Source organism: Electrophorus electricus, chromosome 7, assembly GCF_041902795.1.
Source record: "Electrophorus electricus isolate QZ-2024a chromosome 7, ASM4190279v1, whole genome shotgun sequence".
NCBI lineage: Eukaryota > Metazoa > Chordata > Actinopteri > Gymnotiformes > Gymnotidae > Electrophorus > Electrophorus electricus.
In genome coordinates, this window is record NC_137503.1 from 28,126,714 (window position 1) to 28,148,964 (window position 22,251).

The 22,251-nt window shown below is 38.5% G+C and overlaps 1 protein-coding gene across 8 annotated transcripts in view; it reads left to right on the forward strand.

Moving 5' to 3' along the window:
* The window catches only part of LOC113569818 (MAM domain-containing glycosylphosphatidylinositol anchor protein 2), a 155,367-nt gene that overhangs the window by 43,622 nt on the left and 89,494 nt on the right, over positions 1-22,251 (forward strand). For all 8 annotated transcript variants that reach the window (XR_014124589.1, XM_035524822.2, XM_035524823.2 and 5 more), the window contains exons 2-3: positions 5,874-6,013; positions 16,509-16,683. Coding sequence is in view for 7 of the 8 variants with exons in the window: in XM_035524822.2 (XP_035380715.2) it covers positions 5,874-6,013; positions 16,509-16,683 (315 nt within the window). In the remaining variant the exon portion in view is untranslated. The remainder of the gene's footprint in view (positions 1-5,873; positions 6,014-16,508; positions 16,684-22,251) is intronic.

Genomic DNA, 22,251 nt, shown 5'->3' on the forward strand with positions numbered 1-22,251 from the left:
GCTGTGTCTGCACAATTACATTAACATTTATCTCCCTCTTTGCCAAGATGGGGTAATGAAGTGCCTGAGGCTTTGGCAGGGATTAGCCCCACACTAGCCCCTGCTGGGGTTATGGATAGCTCAAGCTAAGCCAGTGGGCAAACCCTGCGTTTTGCATGCATTAAGGCCACTGATAGGATGATCACTCAGCATCTGCCATTTGCCAGGCAGTCATTAGAGAATTGCTTGGCACTCAGCACTACATCTATTTCTTTGAAGGAAAACAGTCTGCCTATTCCCAATCTTAATTCAATGTTTAGATCGCCAACCAGACGATCGTCAAAGACTTGGCCTGTTTTAGCCTATCACTGGAAGAGTTAATGCCCAAGCCCAGGCAACAGGGGTCTTATCTGCTGCCGCAGAAGTCCGATTACTGTTGTTCAGGGACACAAACCCAGCACAGCAGGCCAGTGGTGCCAGAATGCTAGCAACCCTGGACTATGGATAGCAAGCCTGCCATGGCTTAGTCATACACACATCTCTTTTGGTGTGTTTGTGTGCTATGTGTGTGTGCGCTTTTATATGTGTCTGTGTCTTCTCTTTCTTCCCCAAAACCAACATACTCTCAGTAGAGACTGTCATGTTTCACTTGGTTGTAATGAAACATACTGATTGATTATTTCATATTGATTTTGTGAATGTCAGGAGAATGAAGACCAGATCTGTATTCTCAGACAACTTTATTACATCCTTTTTGGAACCAATACTTTTGATTACATTTAGATTGTTCTTTTTTTAGAAAGTTTGATCACTGCAAGCTTTTCAAACTGCACAAAAAACATTGCATTTGAACTATTTGCAAACAAAGATCAGTTTGTTGAGTGCAGTATAAGAGAGATAAAAACTGGCTGGTTTGATGATGTAGAACGGACATAGATAGTCACTGAATTTGGGAATGATTCAAAATTATTATTGTTATACATTATAAGATGATAAGGCTATATTTTAAATCACTGAATGAAGTAGTTGCCGGACATTAATATGTTAAGTTGGTGCCACAGGTATACAGGCTGGAATGTCCTTTCCCCTCCTCAGCCACTGTCATACTGTGCCCTTTAGCAAAGAAGTTTTTTTTTGTCCAGTAATACAGAGACATGTCACATGGTATGTTCTAAATATACATTCTCTGGTTTATACATTTAAACAAACAAATATAGGTTATATCAAACACATTACGTTCTGCAAGGACATGTTGTTACTGGAAAAGTTGGAAATTCAGCACAATGATACCTGGTTGGTTGCAATGGCTCTCATCACTTCTCTGACAACAAAAAATTGTCCCCAATTTAATGACCTAGAAAGTCCTTCCCTCTAATAAGCTGCTGTGCTAAGCAGTATTAGCTGGCTAACTAAAATTTTAGCAGCCACAATATAGATGTCAATTCTTTTCAATTACTTAACAATGGTGAATATTAAAGGATGAATTTCAGTTTGTACTTGTGAAGGTGTCAGGTTTCTTTGATTAACTCAAACAAAGGTGAAGGTTTTTTTTAAAGAAATGTGCACTTTTTGAATTGTGTACTATATAGCTGTTATTCAATAGAACAAGTTTACGACTGAACCTTGAGAATGAGGACTGATTCCAAATCAGTGGTTCTGTGTAGCCTGATGATATTGTATCACTGGGAATTTAAAGCCAAAACAAGGAAAGACAGCCTGTGATTTTGTTTACAGGCCAAAATCACTAACATCAGCACTGTAGTGCAATACAATCTACAATGGACCTTACTAGCAAGCTTGCTTTCAGCACCATGGAGAATGACCATTAGAAAACTCACACACTACTCCCTTGACTCCACTTTACTCCACTGGACTGCTTTTTCATGATGCCCAGGAAGCAGAAGTAATTGTAACCTAGCGCAGGTCCCAGTTGAAAGTGGTTTATTTTTGTATTTGGTGGTGTAATATTGTTCTGGACATAGTAACAAGGTCAACATTGGGTACCCTCTATTGCAATTTATAAAATCTACATAGCACTTGCTGCCTATACCAGGATACTGTAAACTTGATCTTACAATATGCTGTCTCAGCCTTGCTGTGTTACGACATGTAATGAGCTTTTATACACTGTATATGCTACTGCTAAAAATAGCTGCCTAATCCCATAGAGTCATCCATGCTGAAGTTATTTTTTGTCACCAAATGAATATTTGAATTAATAGTCTGCTGGGTTTGACTTGAAATGTTAATGAGTAAGTTTAGGCAAGAGCAAACATCAAACATCAATTAGGCTTTCAGTTGCATGAAGAGAAACCAGCACCTTTTAGTTTAATGAAATTTTTTGCACTTTAAAGGAAGGGTTCTGACACTAAGGTACACACTTTGACATTTATCCTTGTTTGTAAGTCAAACGTGGGTTTCTCCATGATGCTTTGAAGAGATCATCTTGATGGGCACGTATCTCAGCAGTTTGATTACGATTGACTTTTCACCACAGCTTCAAACAAATCCCTAAATGTCTACATAGTTCAATCACTACTGCAAAATTCAAGCCATTTGTATTCAGTCTAGCTGCTGCCCTAACATGTTCAGCCAGTTCGAAGTTATATAATATGTCACCAGCTGACACTACATGTCATAGCAGGTGTCAGCCATCATCAACAAAGTATCAACCATATCTTGGTTTAGATCTGCACCATGTGTGTTTTTTCACAGGGGTTCTTTAGTTGGTGCTACACATTCTATGCGTTATTTAGAATTAAAATTAATTGTGTCATGCATACTTGCAACACATTTCCAACTTAGATGATGATATATACAGGAACACAAGAAGGCTTATAGAATACATTGTTTTTCCTTTTAGCAGAATAAATAAATCTTACATTTTGCATAATCTGTGCCTGTTGCAGACTTTCTTTTTCTCACACACATACACTTCAACATGCATAGCACACAAGCACCTACACATAGAACTAGAGATTAGACAATAAGTCGTGCATGAAAGACTAACATATAGATGTACTTGACTTGTAATTGGAAGGTTGCTGATTCAAGCCCCACCACTGCACCACTAAGGCCCTTAACCCTCAATTGCTCAAGTTGTACTCAGTTATATCTGTAAGTCGCTTTGGACAAAAGCATCAGCTAAATGCCGTAAATGTAAATATAGAGACATATACATTCACGGCAGCCTCAAATTTAACTAAGCCTATTTAGATTTCAATTTGGCATCCGGAAATGCAGGTTTTCATTTTGTGTGAGAATTCTCTGGTGGGAGTTTGTGTCCTAGAGGTGTTCAGACAGTAAGGAAGTGATGTTACAGTTAGAGCTATATGCAGGGACACAGCCAGGCTTGCATTGGCCTCTTCTCTCCTACTCTCACCAAAGTGGGACTGAACTTTCCAGCAGTGTTTACTCTAAGGTCTGACCTGCTCTCCAGCCAGCCTAACCATGTCCTACATATATCCAAATGAGTGAACATGAGCACAAGGAACTGACTTGTATGGTTTGGACATAAACTTGCAGCATGCATGTGTGATGTGTGATGACAGACTTGACATTGGTTAACCACTGACTATCAGCATTATGCTAACAGCATCATCCTTATTGTGATCAGAATTCTATATTTATTGTGACTTTCAACAGTAGGAGTTAATAAAGAATTAAAATCAATCTTGCTATTTGAGATTCAATGTAATTGAGTTAGCTGACGAGGTTGTAATTCAGGTATTGGCAAATGTGTGCTCGTAACCATGAAGTGAACTTAGAGAATGCTAATTCCCATATTGATACATGTGTATTTCATCATTGTTAATCACCAGTACCCTTCCAGTTTGCTCAGACAGCTTGCTCCTCATCTTGGGACTAAAGGCATCTATCAGGGATGTAGGTTTAGTGGAATAAAATGTATTATACCTTATTTGTGTGGAGCCCCAGGGTCACATTCAGACTCTCCCTTTGTCTTAAATGCCAGTCTAGTGTGAACCCTCTCCATTATGCTTTCAAATCAATTCAAATCAGTTCAATGGAAGAACAAAGACCAGTCAATACATGGAATAGAAATCATGACAATACACCACTTTTTAGTTTTGATTAGTTTATGTGTGATTTGTTTGTGGTATGAACATGTGTGATTTATATGTGGAAGCATTGACAGTGCAAAGCAACAGAGCAAAGCAACAGGAAAGAGAGTTCTCCATCACCTGGTGCCTGGGAAAAAGACAGACAGCTTCCATGGGCCTAAGGGAGCCACCTCTCTCCTCTTGTTAGCAGCAGCAGAGAGAGCCCCTGGGTGGCCTTCAATTCAGGATCCTTGTTGGTCAGACTTCTCGTACCAGAGAAAGAAGCAGCATGGTTCCCTCTCACAAGTCAACTACATAAATGGAGCTTTCATGAATTAGTAAGATGACCAAAGGAAAGGTGAAGAGAGGCTGCCTCACCTTGTATCACCCCTCATCAGCAATGCTGTTTCTCCTTGCTGATCATCATCATCATCATCATCATTATTATCATCATCATCGTCATCATCATCATCATCACCATCATCTTTATTGACATCATCAGTGTGCAGCTGTGTTGCACACGACAGTGTCCTCTACTGGCTCCATAATTAAGGGCTAGTTTCTATGTCTTTGTGACTAAACTGACATCTCTGAAATTTCCTGGCTTATTCCAGAAGCAATAAGCATACACCATCCACATGCAGAACTGGTGGTCAAAAATATCCACTGGTCAAGAATAAATCTTTTTATTGTCATTGACAGGGCTAGCAATGTCAAATAGAACAGTGTGGTTTTATATAGATATGCTTTAGGGTGACCAGAAGAGCAGTGCTTCATTATCAGATTCCCAGACTTTGTTTTAACATGGTTAAAAAGCCATTCACATGATTTTATGTCCACACCAGCCCATATGTGAATGTCAGCATGGTTGTAAAAGGCTAAGATATTTATTTGTTTGTAATATTAGAGTAGTGAGATGAGCACTAGTCTCTCTCTCTTGAAGTTGCATAAGCAGTGCCACTTGCCAGTTGAGGTTTTGGGAGTGAGATAGGAGTGGGAGTGCAAAACTCTTCCCTTTTCTACATTCACTTGAGTAAACAAGACTCACTGCCATTGCTGAGTTCATGCTGCTGTTTTGCCCATACACCACATTCTCCATCCTTGTGGCTTTTGCCATTACACTCAAGCCTCCATTTTGGCCCTGATATGGGGGCAGGATACAAGAAAGATGAGAGTAAAGATGAGAGTTGTTCAATTAGTGCTGCTCCTGCCCAAAAGATTTCTCTCAACGTGGGTTTAGAGTGTACTATTTAATTATTTTAAAGAAACACTTACAGACATCCTGTCATGCTTCACTATGCTGCGTGTAATTCGTCTGTTATTATGTTAATCTCTCGGCTCTTCAAACTGTAAGGTCCATTTCAGATTTTGAATTTGTCAGTTAGGTAACTGGGCATTTTTTGAAAGACATTGTGTGTTCATCTTGTCTGAGTCACACTTTTCAACATCCTCAAAAAGCATGAAGTACATCAATTGGGCTACCAAAGGTTGTTTATTATGCTCTTTAGTAAGGCCTCTGTCTACTATTAAAGGAAGCTGTGCGAAATAATGACACCTTGTGACATTTAGCGCCCCCTTTACCATGTCCTAATGGACATTGGTGCAAATGTTGCTTAATACTACAAATTATATAAGATCAGCACAACAGGGAGAATAGTGGAAAAAAAACAAAACATGGTTGTTGAGGTCTGTCACTGAAATTGCATCCGTAAATAGAAAATAGTAGCACACCTAATACTTCAGGGTTTCATATTTATCTTATTCCTGGTTCCATTCTTACTCACTGCTGTTGAGGGTTCTGTTGGTTACATTTTGCTCATACTCTTCCCACAGCTCCGCCCACTGTGCGAATTGTGCACTCTGGACATGCATGTAACGTGGAGGAAGAACGCTATTCGGAGCGGGTGTACACCATCCGGGAGGGCGAGACTCTGGAGCTTACCTGTCTGGTCACTGGACACCCTCGGCCCCAGGTGAGACTGTGCCCCACTGGTCTTACCACACTGACTGCAGCATTGTCTCCAAATTACAGCATAAATTAACATTCACTTTATTATTGCCTATAGGAGTCTGTGTAAAAGCATTTCAAGTTCCTTATCATTGCAAGCTGCACATTATTTTCATAAATCCACTTGCAAAATGGGATCCATAAGCATCATCAGTATTCTCGTGTCCCCTGTGACATATCTTCCTTAGTAAGAACCAGCCGTCCCTGTAGTGAACTCTTCATAGATGTGCTGTTTATCACATTCACAGTTGGGACAACAAGTAATTCTCCTGCAACCCTGTGGACTGGAAGTGGTGCCTGATTACCACTGTTCTGTGAAAACAATCTTTACATGTTAAACTAGCCTAAACTTCTCTCCCCTCCATCACCACCCTTTGCCAAATCTGTGCAATTAAGATATTAATGGAAATGAAGATGTCAGTTTTATTTATTAATGTTTTAAATTATCAGGCCATGGTTGTAGTGATCACAGTGTCCTAAATTTTCTCAGGAGAGGCCAATAGCTGCTCGGAGAGATGGCTTTGTGCTCTAATCCATTCTGGTGCACTGGGTCTGCTACTCACATATTTCCCAGTTGACTTTGCCCACACAACGTACCGGATAAACACCACTAACCCAGAATAAATCCATTTGCAGGCGCTAAATCAAGCAGCAGTTTTTCCCTTTTTCCCCTCGGCAAATTTGTTTCACTGTAGGATAGGTGGTGGGGTCTGGATAGTGGTGTTGTTTTTGCATTGCTATGAAGAAAAGATTAAGTGTATTATTAGAAAACTGTAAGTATTTGCAGTTGAGCCAGAACTCATTGTGAGCCAGAACTCATTGTGTCTTAAGAGCTTGGCATCTTGTTTGATTCTTTTCTGCCTTGGAGGCTCTTGTTTTGCTCACAGCACAGGGGATACAGTATAGTGAGTGTTAAAGCATTTCTACTACCTGCAAAAGAACAGTACTGTGGGCAGCAAACATGCACACTGCAGTACACTGAACAGAGTGTGCAGCTGTGCAGAGGGGCCATTGCACTCTTTCAGCTCACCTCCGAGGCACAAAGAGGATGTTTTAGGTATAAAGCTAACCATGTGCTCCATCACCTTGGCAATTCCAGTACATAGAGCAACATATGCCATTGCAAGAAATATGAGATATCAGAGATATCAATATAATTATATAAAAATGACTTGATATTAATATTTTTATATTCTTTATACAAATCATAAAAACAAGTAATGATGGTTTTATTTAATGACAAACACATAGAGTTACACCTGAGACCTCAGACAACAGTTTTCTCCAGCTGCTGATTCACTTTGTGCAACAGTTCTGAGGCAGTCTGGCCCATTCCTAAGATCTATTCTATGTGTAGTTTTTGACATGTTTGCCACATTTGACAGTGCAGCATTTCAGTGGGACTTGGCCATTCAAAAATACAGAATTTGAAACACTGTTGTTTATTTACTTCTTTGTTTAGGAACATTGGCATGTTGCATGACCCAACCTCCTATGAGTTTTTAGTTGACTGACATTCTGCTGTAATCTGCTGATGCAATTTAAAATTTAGTGATCCCTTAGTGACTGCAAGCTGTTCAGACCCTGAGGCAGTAAAGCAACCCCAAATCTTTATACTGTCTCCACCAGGCATTGTAGTCAGAATTAAGTTTTTCCACTGGTTTCCAGGGTTTTCTTTTAGATGAATGTAAGGCTGTGTACATTTACCAAAAAGATCATTGTTCCACTAGTGCTGTGGCAGTTGGGTTTAGGGCAGGACAAATACACTAGGCTATCCTCTGTTAATATACTTTTTTCATCAGTGACTTTGTTTAATTATATGTTTAATAAAATACAGCAAAATGTCATTGTTGGTTATTAAATCAGATTACTTGTTATTAAAACTTAGATGAAGATAAAGTCTTTTATTTAGTTATAGTCATGCAGAAATATGGATAAAAAGCATTAAGAAATGGTGAAGCTCTAGCATATATGCGTATGAAATAAAACTGAAAAGTAATATATTACCCAGAATAGTGTTTACTGATGCATAACTGTGACCTGTCAAATGTTTATTTTGTTATTTTAATCGGGTTTCAGGTTTTTTGACAAACATTTCACAAGGTTTCAATGGTCAAAACCTTCTGTCACTGCAGTGTAGCAACCTTTTTGGAGTCTGTATTCTCATTTGATCTTTACAGAAATTCTACTTTCTGAAATTTTCATTCATTTACAGCTTGTTTAGCAAAGAAAAAATTCTCTTTCAGCCTTGACCAAGAGGTTGTTTTGGCAGTGAGTTCAGTGTGCTGGTTTGATAGATTTAATGAGACATGTTAGTGTCTTGGGGATTGACTCTGCCCATTTACCCTAATTAATATTTAATTTTCCTTTGATCAATATACAGCCCATTAATTTGCACACTCCTGCACAGGACTCTTATGCATAATAAGTATTGATTCTTATATATCATTTGAAAAGGTGAAGCCCCTTGAATTAGTGCGATGCTTTGACATGCAATTTATCTACTGGGTGCTACTGAGCCATGGCTCTTTTGCTGCTGTCTTCCCTCTTAATTAAAGTTTTAAGAAGAGAGTGGAGGAGAGATCAAAGTTCCACTATTTTAGTGGGTAGGGAGCAAGTGTCTCCTTTGAAATCAAATCATTAAGATATCCACTTAGATGCAGCAATGGGGAAGGCTTATGGCTCATCACTGCAGTGCACCAAGGGACTGGGTTCCAGTCCATGGGATTTTCTCTTAGAATGATGTGGAAAGTTTTCATCAGAAGGAGTACATTAATGAGATGTTACAACTTGCAGTCTGCATTAACTGCTTCAGTAGCTGTGTTATCTGTTTTTATTAAAACTCTCCACACTTCATTCAGTTTTAATACATCAAAAGTTTCTTCCAGGCAAAAGAAAAACTCTTCAAAAAGTGGAATTATTGGCTCCTGATACATAACCTCAACCTTTTTATGAGCACTCATATATAATCTCATATAACATTTGTTGAAACCAGTTTGAAACCTCAATAACAAAAAAATACACATTACAAACACTTGCTACCTTTTCCAGAAACCGTGGGAAGATTTATTTATTTTTGCAGTAATAACAGAAGCTTGATACTATAGGCTGTAGTTGTGAGCCCTTGTCACATGTTTCTTGTGTATATCCTCTCCCAAGTCTGTGTCCTGTGTGGAGGGATAGCTAGTTTACTAAATGCATTCTAAATGAGCAATGAGCAAAGCACCGGTAGCGCACACAGTACATGGCCCATTTGTGCCATACTTGGCACTTTCATCAGCATTTAATTCCTTTCATGTCATTCGATATGCACACACTTCAAATTAGCCAACCTCCTCCAGGGGGCTGTCCTCAGATGGAGTTCCTGGATCCAAGCCAACTGCATCAGGTGGCATCTCTTACTGCAGGCTTTAGCTGTCCTCAGACCACCATGGACCAGACAAGACCATAGAGGCAATTTTGCAAAAAAGAGAACATGAGTCATTGCACAAATGGCCAGAAAAGGCTTTTCGCCTATCTTTGCATTTAAATCATGATAGAATATTTTAATGTAAGTTCTAATATGACAATGTTCCATTGTTGCCTGGTTACACAGCCATGTTCTCTTATAGGATGGCCTCTACTGTGCTCAGCAGGGCATCAGAAGACATGTTACTACGACAACAGCAGGTCTGAGGAAGGAGCTGTGTCTCTTGTGACGACAGCTGGAGTTAGAGCTATCGGTGTTGATTAGAATCTCAGCAGGAGCTAGCCTAGCCTGCTGGCCTCAATTCTCACAAGACTGTGGTGCCAAGTCTCCAGTGTTCCTGGCTGCTTAAGGTGAAATGGGACAAACCATTACATAGTTTTGAAATTCCTGAAACCATTATAACAGTGAATTAGCCATTAGAATTTCACACACCTTCATAACAATTGTTTCCACTTTATGTTTACTGTAAGATAAGTAGATACATAGTGAAATGAGGGGTTGAAAATTCACTTTGATGTTAGATGTTGAATCTCTTGTGTATATGTATATACATGTGTGCCTTGTTCTCAGCTGTTTTTGACAATTGCTTCTGGTGGTCAGTAATTCTGCATAAAAAGTGGGGCCAAGATTCTTCTCCCTGCACTCATCCGTTACTATTCACCAGCAGTGCCAAGTTCTGCTCCTGATGGGCTAGAGCCTGGTGCAATTTTATTTCCAAGCTCTAATGCTCCTAATAAACCAGCTTATTAACTCATGCATTGAATGAGGAGTGTTAGAGCAGGGAAATCACCAAACTCTGCTGGACTGGTCCTCCAGGAAAAGGGTTGGGAAGCCTTTCCCATCTGTCTCTCTCACAGTCACTCTATCTCTCTGTCCTTCTCTGTCTCTCTGTCTTTGTCTGTCTCTCGATCCCAACCTCATGCTTTCTGTTTGAGGTCATGCTGTAATTATGACACATCACTCTTCGCCTTTTTGCTTCAATTACTAACTCAGGTCAGGTTCAACCAGCAAAAAGCATGGAGACAGCAGGAGCAAGCTAGTGGACACTGATTGGTGAGCTCCACATCACAAGCCAGAAAGCAAACAAGGATGTGGAGCAGGTCAGCTTCACCTCTGCCACCTGTCCTGTTACTAAAGTTGCAGCCTTTCTTGTGTCTATGGACTGGTCTTGGTTTTTAGAGACCAGTTGAGACTGAAGAATATGTGATGCACAGACAAAAACCCCTATTCCATTCTTGTTGTCATGCCCAAACCAGTCTCCAACATAACAAAACACTGTTCTTTTCCTTTTCTCTTTTTGGAGTGCTTCAGCTGCTCTTATTTTTGCTCATCATCATTGCTTGTTATGAGCACAATCAGAAAGCCACCATTATGCTGGAGCTCTTGATGATGAGAATGTGTAAATTCCCAGGCCATGTTGCCACTAATAGCAGGCAATGGTGTGAGAGTTATGACTGTTTGTTCTGTGATAATTGCACCCAGGCCAGCAATGCTTTGTCTAGCCTTGTTTTTGTATCTTTCATTATTTTCCCCTGATACAGCAAGTGCACTGCAAATTTGATGGACTAGTAGTTCACTTAAGTTGTAGTTGTTTATATAGCTTTGACAGTAGTAGCTCTATTTTTCTGATAATAACAGTAATTTTGTTCTGTTGTTCTTCTATTTTTGGCAGTTTTCATAACTTGGCTCTTGTTATCCCTAAGTGCATGTGGTTCCAGACTTACAGAACTCAGTGGGACATACTGATTCTTCTCTACATTTGTGTCCAGCAAAGCCCCCTCCAAGTGTCCTGGCTTTACTGTTCAAAGTTTATTAATACCTTCTTGAATGCAGAAGAGAGCTGTTCAGTTAGAAAGCATTATGTGATGCTGAAAGAGGACTAATTGCAGCAGGTGGTGGGAGAGATTTAATCCCTGTTCATGTCCAGGCATGTGCAGTTGATGTTTCTGCAATCACACAGAGTATATCAATTAGCCACCATACCCACAACCCATCTATCTCACATGTTGTCAACCCCTCTGATTTGCCTGACAAGGGATGGGGTCCAACTTTATACATATCAGGTCTTAATCTGAGACTGACATTGAGTATAGCAATCCCAACACCATTCCTCTCCAAAGAACTAGAGCTGTAATTTTGAATAGATATTCATGGCTAATATTTATATGCTCCAAAATATAACTTATGAATATAACTAAATGAATGTGACAAAATATTTTGATCTGTCTTTTGATTCATAGAAATATCTACTTAGTTTTGATTTACTACACAGAAAAATGACAATGATTTGGCATTGCATTTCCATACTTGCTTTCGAGAGTCCCTTCTCAGATATCTATCACCAGGACTGGCATGGGAGCTGGAGCCTGCATAAGAATTCTAGGTAGTTGTTGAGGGCACAGGAAAAGCTCAGGGTAAAAACAGCCTCCAGGCCTAAAACTTTAAACGCCAGATAAGCTGGTGTGTTTCTATGTTGCACTTCTCTTTGAGAAACCATAGTGTATTTAAGTTTCACCACTTAATGTCGGACCAACAAAATATTTTATTCATGTAGTGCCTTTCTTTACTCAAAGGAGAAAGAAGTAAATGGGATGTATATTTACATCTATAAAAGTGCGGGGGGGTTGCATTTAAATGGAGATGGTAAGCACTTCAGTCAAACAGCCAAAAAAAACCTCCACAAAGTTTCCACTTTATTTATTCTCCTAACTTATTTAAACAATTGCCTAAGAAGTAACGTTCCCCACAGTGATTGTTCTGAATGCTGAAATGTACCGCAACTGACACTCATGTGTCTTAAATGGGAACTCATTCTTGTAAGAAATCAATCACCTGCTGAGCTGTGTTTTAGCATATTTGGATTATGTGTTTTTCCTTCAGTCAGGGTTGAGCCTCTCTTCACTGAAAACACTTGAGTTAAATACTTTACAAGTCAGATATAGTGGTTGCTCAGCTATATGAAGTCAAAGAATCACTTCAGCTTTTCTTTTTCTTTCTTTTTTACTATCTCAGTCCATTATGCATACACCCTGACCCCCACACCCTCCCCCCAGGACAACTTTAATTGTAAGTTGATTTGAATTAATTATTTGTGCAGTTACACAGCCTTAAAATCCGTTGTACAAAAATCACCGCATATTTATAATATCCCCCACCCCCACCCCAACACCAATATAAACACAGATAGACATAAAATTGTCAAATATGCATAATACTGTTCTCTATCAGTTATTTTTCTTTTAACAGTATATAGGTTTTTTATTATTACAATATGTTATTTTCTTTTTTACAGTAAAAAATAAAAATAAATGCAATCAAAACAAAACACTTTAGTTAACAGTTGAGCAAGACATTGTTATATTTAAGGCATTAAAAATTGAATATTTGTATGAACTTATGCATTTGTTTTGTAATTGTAGCTGTTTGTTTTTCTTATGTGATGTGTTCTTTCAAGAAGCTTGTGTGATCAATACCTCTTATTTAACAGTTCTTCAAAATTATTTTTTGACTATTGCTAGGCTGAGATGTAGAGGTAATGTGCTATTAATTTGTATTTTTAATATGTTTCCAAGTTTGCAAAGATTTGGTGTTGGAGGGACAGTCAGAGTTCTGAAGGTTTTTAAGAAGTTGCCAGAACTGTCTGAGTAGTGGACATGTCCAGATTGAATGGAATTAATTATCAGCACTGTGAAGATTACATTTTGGCAATCCTATGTTGGGTAGAATGTGTTCTATCAAAGATTTTATATCAAATTAGTTGAATATTGGTGTTTGTTCTCATTATAAATATATTATTGCATATTTCAATCCAGAAATAATTGTCTATTTTAATACAAAGGTCTTCTTCCTATTTACATATTTGTATTGTGATATTTGTATTTGTATTGTTGAAACGTGCGGCCCGAGTGCCAAAGGGCGTGGAGCAGGATGCAGGACTCCCTTAACTTGGACAAACATTTATTTACATAAAACATAAACATGAAAGTGGCACTTACATATAATACAAACAATAAACATAGACACACTAACACTAACGATGTTTAACACAACACGATCTAGACAAACATAGTTTCGACTGTTACGTTTAAATACAAACATGCTACATCAAGAATGACCAACACACTGCACACTTTGACAAGGGTTTATATACATATAGACAAGACGAGGTACAGGTGTGTGCAGGCGTGGCCACAAACAAAAAATCCTCCCATTGCACATGGCGGGCCAAACCACGTGACTCGTGGGAGGTGAGCGTTCCGTGACAACTGTGATATTTAATTATTATGTAATAATTTTTATGGAAAGGGCATACAACTTGGATAAAGCATTTAATGAGATGATGAGTTTATTAATTCTTTCCAAGAGTGGTGGTGGTTTCAATGTGTTATGAAAATGTGTTATAGATTTCAGTAAACTTTTAATTTAATACTGTAGATATTGCTTCTTATATTTCTGTGTCAGTTCTGTAAAACGTATGAATGTGTTGTCTTTCATAGTAAATGTGTGGTTTTTCTTGCTATTTGGTATTTACAAGAGGTAAGATGTTGATTGTAAAATCAGGATTGTGCCACACAGGTGAGTTCATTATAGGTGCCAAAGTATAATTATATAATTGTATAGTTCATGATAGGTGCTAAGATTTCAGTCCAGCTTTCTAAGTGCATGGGAGAATATTTGGAAGCAGACAAATGTGTCAGCTACAAAAGTGTCGTGCTCCCTAGCTCAAACTTCATCTCCCAGCATTCATCTGTTGCCAGCTCCCCTGTCTATTCCGTACCTCCACTCTTCACACTCTCCAGATCTGTCTCTTGCTCTGTTTTTGGACCTGTTTTGTTGCCTGTTTATTATCTCAGCCTTACTCCTTCCTGGTTAGTTTGCCTTGTTGGACTGCTCTCTGGTTTTGCACACTCTGGACTGTTTTTCTTGTTTATCCTTTCACCTATTCCTTAAGTTCTGGCTTCCTTTCATGTGGATACTGACCTCTGCTTGTTGTACGACTCTGAATCTAGATTACCCTTCTGTAAGTAAAACAAACCCTGATGTCTACATCTGATTCTGATGTGGTTTGTGACAAAAGGTATTTACTGAGTTAGTTTCTCAGATGTATTCACTCAGACCAAGACTCCAGAGTTAAGAAATGAATGTCAGGCTAAAAATAAATTTGACACCATGAGGATCACGGTGAGGATTCAGTATTCTCCAGACCTCTATCATTTTGGAGCTACACTGGAGCATGGAATCCTTACTGAAATTTCATCAAGTTCACTATGTGCAGAAATAGACTCTGCTTGAGAAAGCATGTGAAGTCTACTTCTGCTTCCAAACAAGGTGCTATTTCTATCTAATTGGATACAGCTCTCTTTCTGGATATATGACAGTGCATTGCTCACATCAAACATAGTGTAATTTCTATTTCATGGCCTGCTAACCTTATCCCATATTATGCAATGACTACAAATTGACTTGACGGGAATTCAAAGGTAATGGTAGTGTCTGGACAAACCACAGCACTGACATGGCATTAGGCAGACAGATTACATACAAGTCATTGGTTTCACTGTGAATCACGTGCAATATCCTGGCTGTTTATTTGCACATTCCTTGCTTTTGCACAGTATATTCCACAAAATCACAAGGCTGCTAGAATTGAAAAAGTGGTCTGACTGCATGCAAGTTGCAGAGAGAGATCATTCTAATGATTTGGATGGACTCCGAGATGAATGTAGACCTGAAAGCTTTTGGCTGGGGAAAATGCAGGCACTCCCTCCATGTGTTTAGACTTTTCAGACCCCTGGCTTGGACACTCGATGCTCCTCCCATCCTTCCCTCTGTTCAATTGAGACAGCAGCAGTCATTGTGCTTTTGGGAGGAATAGTGATAAAAATAAACAAAATGTTGTTAAGTATGTTGTAACACTTCTTACAGAGCTGTCACCTTGAGTCACACTGTGTTTGGAGTGGGCAGCAGTAATTGAGGGGTTTAAAATGCCAGTGAAATTGAGACTGGTATTGTCAAGCCAAAGCGGCACTGCAGTCCCAAAGGACTCACACTGGCATTAGTTTGACAAACAAGAGAAGCACTCACATTAACACTGTCACACTGGTTGTGCCTCAAAATTAGCCTTAGCACACCAGAGGAAGAGTTTGTTCTCCATCTTCAAAAAATAAGTGTTATAGGCTTGTGAAAGTGGCAGACATACTTGTACCTATGCACAACTTATAACCTTTTTTCATAAAAATCAGTAAATTTAGTAAATTTCAGTAAGAATCTGTATGTTAAACTTCTTTTAAACATAACAAAATTCTAACATATAACATAATGGTATTTGCATGAATCAGGATACCAAGAAGAACTATAAGCTACATGACCGGCATTGTGAATGACAGTAGTGGGCAGCCTAGTAAGAAAGTAATGTGTAGCCTAGGACATATGCCACAAAGGAGGGTTTAGGAAGGAGAGCGCTGTCATCCCATTTTAGGCACAGGATACCTGGGTTCATTACATAAGTGAAATTCAAGTTTGTTGCTTATTAGACCATTTGCAAACTAACAAAACACAAAAGTAAAATAGGATAAATGGTTAAATGCATAAAAATTAGCATAAAAGAAAAAAAACACTGGCTCTAAATACAAATCTTTTGACAATGAGTAGGGTAAACCTGGGAAGATCCGACAACTTTATAGGCAGAACACATTTTAGCTTTCTAGTGGTTTATGTATTCATTCATTCACCATGTGTAAGAGTATCTTTGTTGTAGTCACAATGCTTTTGATATTCACTATCTTTTGATTTGCTGATTATTCAAAGAAATTATCAATTTTTCTTGTGTGACGTGTTCTTTCAGGAAGCTTGTGTGATCAATACCTCTTATTTAACAGTTCTTCAAAATTATTTTTGAAATAATTTCATTACTTCAAAAGACCTTTTTGACTACATTTTGATTCAGTCATATTAGATATTTACATGGTTGTATTTCTGTTTTTTATTGTAGATTCGATGGACTAAGACAGCAGGCAGTGTGTCAGACCGATTTCAGGACTCAAGTGTGTTCAACGAGACACTTCACATCTCCAAGATCCAGAGGCATCAAGGTGGACGCTATTATTGCAAGGCGGAAAATGGCTTGGGCTCGCCAGCTATTAAGTCCATCAGAGTGGATGTCTACTGTGAGTATCAGAGTGGATATCTACTGTGAATATTCCTCACAAAACTGACAAAAAATTGAAACCATAAAGATTGGAGTCCTTCACTCCTTTAAATATGCAAAATATTTATATGGCATGTATAAATGATATGCCTTCAGTTAGGGTTTTATTGCTTACTCAATGCTTATGGAGCCTAGAGAACATTATTCCAGGTATATTAGAGGTACATTGCAGGTATATTTAGCAGAGCTTTTGGTGTCGACAGCAGTGGCTTGGCTGTAGCCTTGTATTATTTCTTGTATTGATTAGTGATTGACTGCTGCAAGGTGCACTTCACTGTGCTTCCAAGGCTTTGCCCTCAATTACTCCATGACACCTCAAAATCTGCTTGTGGCTCACATATTGATGACTTTATTGCTACACCAGTAACGTCAATGAAATAGTGGATTTTATTTGTTAAGGACAAATATTTGTACAAAGGCCTAACACAGAAGCAAATTGTTCAGGAATTAACTTTGTTACTCACACTGTTTATAGCAACTCAGTGCAGAGACTTCAGGCAGAAAATGAGTCTCTTTTGTAATGATATACCTAGCTGCATAATAACAAACAGATGGATAAGTGTCGTTGCACAAAGGTCAATGTAAAATTAAGCTATTATATATATATATATATATATATATATATATATATATATATATATATATAAAGAGAGAGAGAGAGATTCAAAATTGTATATATATATATATATATATATATATATATATATATATAGAGAGAGAGAGAGAGAGAGAGAGAGAGAGAGAGAGAGAGAGAGATTCAAAATTGTAGTAAACAGGATGTTTTGGACAGCAGTCCTTCATCAGCTGTGCAAGCAAAGTGCTCCATTATATACATTATATATATAATACACTAAGTACAATAAATACAATATATACAATATATGTATAAATACAATAAAATACAATAAAAAGCCTAAAATCTGATTCATAGGAGAATTAAGCACCCTGTCCAAAGAGGCACTAAATTTTTACAAAACCAGAACCCCATTTTTTTTTAATGTTAGTGCTAAGATTGTATATGTTTAAAACATAAAATGATTAGATTTGCAACATTGCACATATGATAATTTAAAATTAAGACTCATACATTTAAGGTGTGTTTTTGTGTGGATCATTAATCCCTATCAGTTATGAATGCTTGAAGCATCTAAAGTTTTAATTCATCTCATGGTCCCCGTGTCATGCACTGGACTATTCAGCATACGAGAATTCTTACGCTGCCTGTTGTTTGGCCTGAGTGAGCATTCAGGTGGCTGTGACTTTAAGGTATTTGTTGCTTACATTTAGGAAACATGTGCTTAGATTTTGGCCTGGAAATGTGTTTTATTGCCCAAATATATCTAATAAATGTGACAGCCAAAAGAACATCTGTTACTCATCACCTGGTTTCATCAACACAAACACACAGGGCAACAAAACAGATACAAATATATCAGCCTCTGTTACTGGACAGTTGTTATTTTCAGTTACATCTTTCCTATCTTTAACCAGGTAACATGGTAACATTAGAGTAAAGCTACACTGAATAAGACACCAGAGGTGACAGAGATGAGGATGTATGGTTACTTAGTAACAGGGTGCTTTCATCCGGTAGCCAGAACCTCCCCACTCTGTCTGTCAGCTCTGATGGAATACATTCTCTGCTTTTCCCCAGTTGACACATAGGTTCCTTTCCTGTCTGCGTTAGATTTCTCTTTTTTTACTGTGGTCAGTACACAATGTTTGTGCTTTTTTTTGTTGTTCTGATGCAAGCTTAACCGTAGAGACTAGTGGACTGACAATTGAAGGTTACTGGTGAAAAGCACTGCATTGTGCTAACTGTGAAAAAAGCATATTAAAGTGCTCCATGTGAAATCTCCTGTCAAAACCTTACCTGCTGTGTAAAGGTAAAACTCAAATGGTTTTCTTTATTGTTGAATATGCCACAACTATTTCCATACAATTCTGGCTATAAATAATGATCTCAAAGCCCAACATCTGGAACCAAGTCAAGCATCTTCTCTGTGAGTATCAGGACCCTAGATGCATCACCTCTGGTTGAAATTCACTCAAGCTGTTAAAAGAGATACATTCCATTCCGGAAAACACTCTCTGCTGTACTGTTAATAATGAGCCATTCTCCAAATGCCACTGAAAGTTTTTTGAAACAGTGTTGAGTAGTGTCTGTAGTTTTTCATGTGATTGGCAGAAGGGGTCTTTCTCCAAGGGGTGTGCATCATCTCCACATATTCTTTTTTTTAACTTTGAACTGAAGCTGTAGGAACATCTTTGTAGTGCAAGATCCTTTGAGAATGCTCTACCCTGATTTGGAGGGTCTGTCTAACAGAGCTTGCCAGCATGGTGATATCTTCTGTGCAGGTCAGGCTGACATCCAGGATTGCCCTAAGGTTTTAGACATCTGGAGATTTGAGACTGAGGTACTACCCAATGACTAAAGAGCTGTTTGAGAGGCCTTCAGCCAGTGAATGAGACTCAGGACAAAATGAACAGAACTCTTGCCTTTGGCTTTGACTCTCTGCCTCAGTTGTTGCTTCTCACCCTCTCTCACACTCTCATTCCTTCTCTTTCTTTCCTTCACTATATCTCTTTCAACCAACTGACAGACAGGAACTGAGAAAGCAACAGACACACTATGTAGATGAATATAAAATTAGACTGCTGGACATCTGATTGATCTTACTTGCCTTTATAAAAGCACAGATGGTGCAGTCTTCAGATGCTAGGGCACTTGTAGTCTTATGACCAGTAGTATATGATAATCAAACACTGTTGTCTTTTGTTTTGAGCATTCCAGATTCTGATAATCAGTCCTTCTAAGATGGAGCTCCCATGCAGACAAATCATAAGGTTATAATTTTCAAATTTCACCATTCCATCCACATAGCCACATTCTGCAAATATAAAAATAATTGCCAGCATAGAAAAATACTGATAGATACACATCTTGCATAACTAAATTATTTTGTTGGAAACAATACAGGGCTTAACTTGTGGAACTAGTGGAATATGATAATGGTGAAAGCTTGAAAAATAAAGCTTGAAAAACAACTGCCTACTCAAAACACACCGATGAACACATTAAAAGAACTCTGGAATCTTTGGAAGTAAAAAGGAGATCATTGTTGTCAAAAGGAATAAAATTATTTCTATAAACATCATATTAACTGCTCAACATTTAAACCTTAAAATAAGGGAATACTTTTGGAGATAATGGAACTGTACTGCAATTACATTGTGATCTAAATGAGCAGAGTTGATTCAGAATGGTTATGGAAGAATCAAGTTTGAGGACTGATAACAGCTGCTGTTTTAAACATATGTCCTTGTCTTTGACCTTGGTATTTGTGCACTATGTATTTTTTATGACTTATGTGTTGTGCTGAATATCCTGCAGAAATGCTCTTTTTCCCCTGAGAAATGTTGAAGCTGCCCCCCAAGGGTGACGGTAATTGATGGGCCTCTGCTAGTTCCAGCTATTTTTAGTGCTTTGTCGCCTTGATTGCTAATTAGCATCGAAATTGCTGCTTTGGACAGTAGGGCTTGTAACACCTTACCTTGGCATCATGAAAAATTGTGTTGCAGCACATTCCTTTGGTTGGGGTTGTACTGTTGTGAAAGTTCCTGAACCTTACGTACTGCCTGACTCTCCTAAGGTCGACAGTCCAAATAGACATCAGGGCATAAAAAAATATGAGGAAAGGCTCTTCCTCTATGCCTTCCCATCTGTTCAAAGTGTGTGTTACATTTCAGTGTTACAAAAGTTTTGCTTGTGCGTGTGTGTGTGTGTGTGTGTGTGTGTGTGTGTGTGTATGTGTGTGTGTGTGTGTGTGTGTGTGTGTGTGTGTGTGTATATATATATATATATATATATATATATATATATATATATATATATATATATATATATATATATATATATATATATGAGTGAGCCAAGGGCTTCGGATAATATTTCATATCAAACTTCAGAATGGGAAAAATGTCATTTGAGCTACTTATTTCCTGAGATTTTCAGAAGCTACTGATCTCTAAAGACAAAGGTCTCTAGCGATTATACAGAATGGTGAGAAAAACAAACAAAAAAATCCTGTTAGTGGAAGTTCAGCAAGTGGTAATGGCTTGTTGGTGAGAGAGATCAGATGAGAATGGTTGTATTGTTTCAAACTGACAGGAAGGCTATGGTAACCCAAATCACCAGTTTTACAACCATGGTGATCAGAAAAGCATCTCAGAATATACAACAATGATGACGTAATGTGGTGGGAAATGTTTTTGTGGGAATCAATGGGTCCCCTAAATACTAATCAGGTGTTGTTTTAATGCCATAGCCATCTGACTATTGTTTTTGATTGAGTGCATACCTTTATGGTCACAGTTTACCAGTCTAATAATGGCTACTTCCAGCATGATAATGAACCATGTCACAAAGCATAGTCATGTTGAGTTGTTTCATTCTCATTCACCAGATCTGAATCCAATAGTGCACCTTTGGAATGTGGTAGAGCAGGACATTTGCAGCATAAATGTGCAGCTGAAAAATCTGCAGCAATTACATGATGCAATCATGGCAACATGGACCAAAATTTCAAAGGAATGTTTCCAACACCTTGTGGAATTTACTCCCCAAAAAACTGAGGCTGTTCTGAGAGCAAATTGGGTTCTTACAGAGTATTACATTTACAGAATACAGCAGACATTCTTATCCAGGGTGACTTACATATTTATAAGTATGACAGTATGTGAGCTCCCTGGGAATCAAAGCTATTACCTTGGTTTTGCTAGCACTAGGATGGTGTTCCTTATAAAGTTGAACACATATGTGATGGATCCATGACCCCGCTTCCTGACAAGTGTTTTTTATTTTTATGTTTTTTAATTTATTTTTTTTGTATGTGATTGGAATAAAAGGACAAAGAAGTCACCCTAAGCAGAATTTGTACCCATGCCAATACCAGCCCTAGGGCCTTTCCCACAGATCTGAGAGCACAAGATAAGTACGAGCAGTATGACTGAATCTCTTTCAAGCCAGCTAGGTAGAGCCACAGGGAATAATTGGCGCACTGTTAGTACCTATGCAGCCCTTCCTGTTCTGTTGTAGTGGCCTGGAGGTGGGGTATGGACTGGGCAGTAGAGTGAGTTTTTAGATAATTTCCCTAGACACTGAGCAACAAGATTCCCGGCCTGCAGCTGCTCTGGTGACAGTGAAAAGCTCTGATTCCTTAGTAATTAATGAAAATGGCTGCTCTCAGTAGTTCTGAAGTGCTGATATTGCCAATTTTTCATCCTGTTGATATACACTGCCTGGCCAAAAAAAAGGTCACACACTCTAATATTTTGTTGGACCACCTTTAGCTTTCATTACAGAACGCATTCGCTGTGGCATGTGGTAGGCACTAGGCATGATGGGTGCATCACTTCAGCCACCTCTCTTCTTACCCAGATGCGCCCATCACTCTGGAACAGGCTAAATCTGGACTCATCAGACCACATGACCTTCTTCCATTGCTCCAGAGTCCAATCTTTATGC